The sequence below is a fragment of the Apaloderma vittatum genome, unplaced genomic scaffold (genome assembly GCF_000703405.1).
Source record: "Apaloderma vittatum isolate BGI_N311 unplaced genomic scaffold, ASM70340v1 scaffold26984, whole genome shotgun sequence".
Lineage (NCBI taxonomy): Eukaryota > Metazoa > Chordata > Aves > Trogoniformes > Trogonidae > Apaloderma > Apaloderma vittatum.
In genome coordinates this window covers 4,927-5,235 of record NW_009712528.1, presented here as the reverse complement: position 1 = coordinate 5,235, position 309 = coordinate 4,927, and the positions used below count along the sequence as shown (strand labels likewise).

At 57.6% G+C, this 309-nt stretch overlaps 1 protein-coding gene across 1 annotated transcript in view; it reads right to left on the bottom strand.

The window, feature by feature from the left end:
* LOC104272914 (transmembrane gamma-carboxyglutamic acid protein 3-like) overlaps positions 1-309 on the bottom strand; it is a gene marked incomplete at both ends in the record, with an annotated part of 1,149 nt that extends 840 nt beyond the window's left edge. The window contains one exon of the mRNA XM_009868032.1: positions 169-309. Coding sequence (XP_009866334.1) covers positions 169-309 — 141 coding nt within the window. The remainder of the gene's footprint in view (positions 1-168) is intronic.

The window sequence follows — 309 nt, the reverse complement described above, 5'->3', positions numbered from 1 at the left end:
TGGAGCCATTCAAGGTCAGGCTTGGTGGGGCTCTGAGCAACCTGATCAAGTTAAAGATGTCCCTGCTCACTGCAGGAGAGTTGGGCTAGATGACCTTTAAAGGTCCCTTCCAGCCCAAGGCATTCTAGGATTCGATATCCACTGGGGAGCAGGGCAGGACGAACGCACCGTCTTCTCCTTGTTCTCGAACACTTCCTTGACCTCCTCATAGCTGCAGACCTCCTCGATGCACTCCCGCTCGATGGTGCCCTGCCGGATCTCCTCCAGGAAGCCGTTGGCTCGGGGAAAGCGATTCCGGAGCGAGGCGGG